This window comes from Cynocephalus volans, chromosome 1 (assembly GCF_027409185.1).
Source record: "Cynocephalus volans isolate mCynVol1 chromosome 1, mCynVol1.pri, whole genome shotgun sequence".
Taxonomy (NCBI): Eukaryota; Metazoa; Chordata; class Mammalia; order Dermoptera; family Cynocephalidae; genus Cynocephalus; species Cynocephalus volans.
The window spans coordinates 177,267,989-177,271,622 of record NC_084460.1 but is presented as its reverse complement, the minus strand read 5'-3'; the positions used below and the strand labels follow the sequence as shown (position 1 = coordinate 177,271,622).

At 40.5% G+C, this 3,634-nt stretch overlaps 1 protein-coding gene across 1 annotated transcript; it reads left to right on the top strand.

Annotated features, from left to right (window-relative positions):
* Window positions 1-690: 690 nt before the first annotated feature.
* Window positions 691-1,335, top strand: LOC134364224 (keratin-associated protein 26-1). The gene has a single exon (XM_063080176.1). The coding sequence runs from the start codon at window positions 691-693 to the stop codon at window positions 1,333-1,335; it is 645 nt and encodes a 214-aa protein (XP_062936246.1).
* Window positions 1,336-3,634: the final 2,299 nt, after the last annotated feature.

Here is a 3,634-nt window from a genome sequence, read left to right as displayed (position 1 = left end):
AAAGGACATTGTTGGGGGGGAGGGAGAAGGGAGGGAGGTTTTGTTGATGGGGAGCAATAATCAGCCACAATGTATATCGACAAAATAAAATTTAAAAAAAAAAAAAAAAAAAATTCCCTCGATAAACTCCTTTTTACTGAGCATGCTTGGCCACCGAGATTACGTAAGTCTGCTCCTTGTGGTCTTGAGCTCCACATGCTGGTACTCCAAGTTACTTACTTTTGACAATTTCCAAAAAGAATAGAAGTCTCTTTCAAATAGAGATAATTTGACACTGTTTCGAAGAAGTTAGCAACAACTTTTAAAGACAATTCCAAGAGAAGAATTTTAAGGATGTTTGTGCAGTGGTGTTATAATTAGAACCAGGGCAGAGCTTTCAAAAGTGTCTGTTTTGGTTGGATAATTTAAGAAGAGATCCTATTAAAATTCAGTCACGGTGGTGGTTTATAAATATATTTAATCAATGGGAGGCATTGTAAGGAACATCCAGTTTTATAGGAGGTGGGAGCACTACTTGCTAGGCTATAATGAACAGTTCTAATGCAGCCTCATACAACAAGGAGGAAGAGTCTGTATACAGAACCACCACCTTCTGGGGATATATAAAGGATCAAGACAAATGAGGGGCAGAATGAAACTTGAGGCACTCAGTTCTCTCTCTCAACCACAGCCTGCTCTCAAAACTTCACTATGTCTTGCCACAACTACTGCTCTGGAAACTACAGCTCAGAATTCCTCAGAAATTCCTGCCATATTCCCCTCATCCCCTCCATGTCCCTCTGCTCTACAAATGTGAGCCGTGGGGATGTCCTCTGCTTACCCAACAGCTCTCAAGACTGTACCTGGCTCACAGACAACTGCCCAGAGACCTGCAGTGAGCCACCCAGCTGCCAGCCCGCCGCCTGTGAGCCCAGCAACGCTGAAATCTCTTGCTATTCTTCTACTGCCTACTATGTGCCCAGACCCTGCCAAGGAACCAGTTTTCTTCCTGCTTCTTCCTTCATCTCTAGCTCCTACCTCCCAATATCCTATAGACCTCTGAGATATGTGTCCAGCAGCTGTCATCCCCTGAGGCCCCTGCTCAATAGTTACCAGTCCCTAGGCTCTGTGCCCTGTGACTATCGGCCTCTAACCTATTTGTACAACAGCTGCCGACCCCTGAGCCTCCTCACTTATGGATGCCAACCTTCAAGTTGCTTGGCCTATGGTCCTCAAACACTTCAGGTTGTGCCCAGCAGCCCCAGACCTCTGCAGCTTCTCTACGGTGGTTGCCGACCTCTGACCCACGCATTCAGCACTTGTTGTCCACCTTGCCCTGCACTGGGATGCCAGTAGCTTCCTTGTTCCAGTAAAAATCATGCTGAGGATCCAGTACAAAAATTCAAACTCCATGGACTTTGGCTCATTTCCTAGTAGTGACTTCTTTTTCTTGTATTTACTGTACCTGATATAATGCAAGCTGCTTCTTTCACATATTTATCTTGTTTTTATCTTTCCTTGACTTAAATCGGCTTACGATGCTGTTCAATGCTGCTTGGATGTGGGAAGATTGTATTTGATTTGCAATATAATAAATGAGATTAAGTCAGAACTAAAAGTCTGGTTCATGGGTTTGTCTTTCATCACTTCATTTCAACACAGAAATGACGGGCTTCAACTGCTTGCAAGATGAGTGAATAGAACAGGTGATACTCAACCATATGTTCTTACCTCACAGTAAGGGAATAGCTCAATGGTTTATTCCTCAAGCTGCTTTTTAAACTTGCTATGTACTTGAGAGGCCCAAAAAGTCCTTGGTGAAAGCTTTCTTGAAAAGGCAAGATTAAGAATGATTTGATCTGTCTTATCTCTCCCCAGTGAACACACTTTCACCAGAATGTTCTTCCTAATTGCAAACCTAACCATAAGCTTCTGCTTAAGCCTTTGATGGCTTCCTATGATTTATTCCCATAAGATAAAAATCCAAACCCCTTAGCATAATATTGGGTGTCCTTCATTGTCTTTCTCCCTCCTACCCCTCTGGCTTTATCCCCTTATTCTCCCTTAAGCTCCTGCAATCCCGATTCACACGTGGGTCCCCAAATACATGCTTTATACAATCATTCACACTTTTGCATATGTCATCATCACAGACCAGAAGGCAGTTCTGGTCTATCTGCCATGAAAACTCATATTCACTGTTAAAAACATGGTCTAAGTTAATTTATTACCTTGTTGAATTATTCAGCAAAAAATGTATTGCTTGTCTACAATGTGCCAAGCCTGTGCTAGGCACAAAGAGATATTGAAGTGAACAAGACAGACCTGAACTCTAACAGTTTACCAGAAGTCATATACTCTAAGACATATCTCAATTGTAGATACATTTTCCCTCACTCAACTTAAACTGCGTGTGGGGGGAGAGGTTATAGTTTATAAATTCAAGTAAAACTGAACTGTAAAGACATGGTTGTTCACCTTTTCGAGGAAACGGAATATCCAGAAACTGTGCTGGCATGCAACAAAGACGATAATTGCTAGGAGCTAACAGGTAGCTATTTCCTTTGGATGAGGCATATGCCTCCAGTTTCTCAGTCTGCATCTTGCCCTACAGACTTCCTGACACTGAAGCAGAATTCCCATTCCGCTTAGCATCCTGTTCATGCTGCTATTTTTAAATCCATGCTAGGTTGGTCTTTTGCCTCACCTGCCTGGCTGTCCTGGACAATTTAAGTTTGTGACATCTGCACTCCTTATTTTTTAAAGCCTTTCCCATACTATCTCCTTGACCCTTATCCTGGTAAATAAATCACATCTTGATTCAGCCTGCCTTTTATCTCAGACATACATTTATTGTTGATCTTGTTCAACCGTTTATTTTTAACATCACTTTAAAATGAGACTTCCGTGGGAGTATAACATAAGCTAATTTGTAAACAAACCATTACTCCACAAATGTAGCCATTGTTCTGACTTGTAAGCCATGTATTAGTTTTGCCTGTTCTTAAAATTTTAAATGAAATTAGACAGTATCTACTCATTTGTATATGGTTTATTTTACTAAATACTATGTTTGTGAATTTTTTTTTCATCTTCAGCCTTATTCTACAGCATGACAAAGTTATGACTGGCTAATACTAATCAGTACCGGTATTGACTCCTACTATCAGGCTATTAGAATTCCGGTCATTTTACAGCCTCACTAATACTTGCAGTTGCCAGTTATTTTAGCTTTAGTCATTCTAGTGAGCATTTAGTTGATTTTCTTTTGAATTGCCCTGATGATTCATTGGATTGAACACATTTTTAATGTTTTTTGGCCATTTAGATATGCTTCGTTGTAAAGTAACCATTCATATACTTTCTCCATATTTTTAATCGATTTGTATGTATTTAGGACTTTGAGAGTTCTTTATGTGGTGTAGACATTAATTATTTGTTGGCTATATTTGTTTTGAATATCACCTTTCACACCGTTGTCTATCTTTTCACTATCTTAATGGTGCATTTAGATTACCAGAAATTCCTGGGGTTCACTTGGGAGAGTATGGTGCTGGTAACACTGAGGTCACAGGGTTCAAATCCCTATACTGGCCAACTGCCCCCCCCCCCAAAAAAAGAGTTCCTTATTTTAAGTTGGTCTAATTTAACAATC

Bases quoted from the DNA above. Each gene is read 5' to 3' on its own strand.
- LOC134364224 (XM_063080176.1), top strand. From the start codon at position 691: ATGTCTTGCCACAACTACTGCTCTGGAAACTACAGCTCAGAATTCCTC.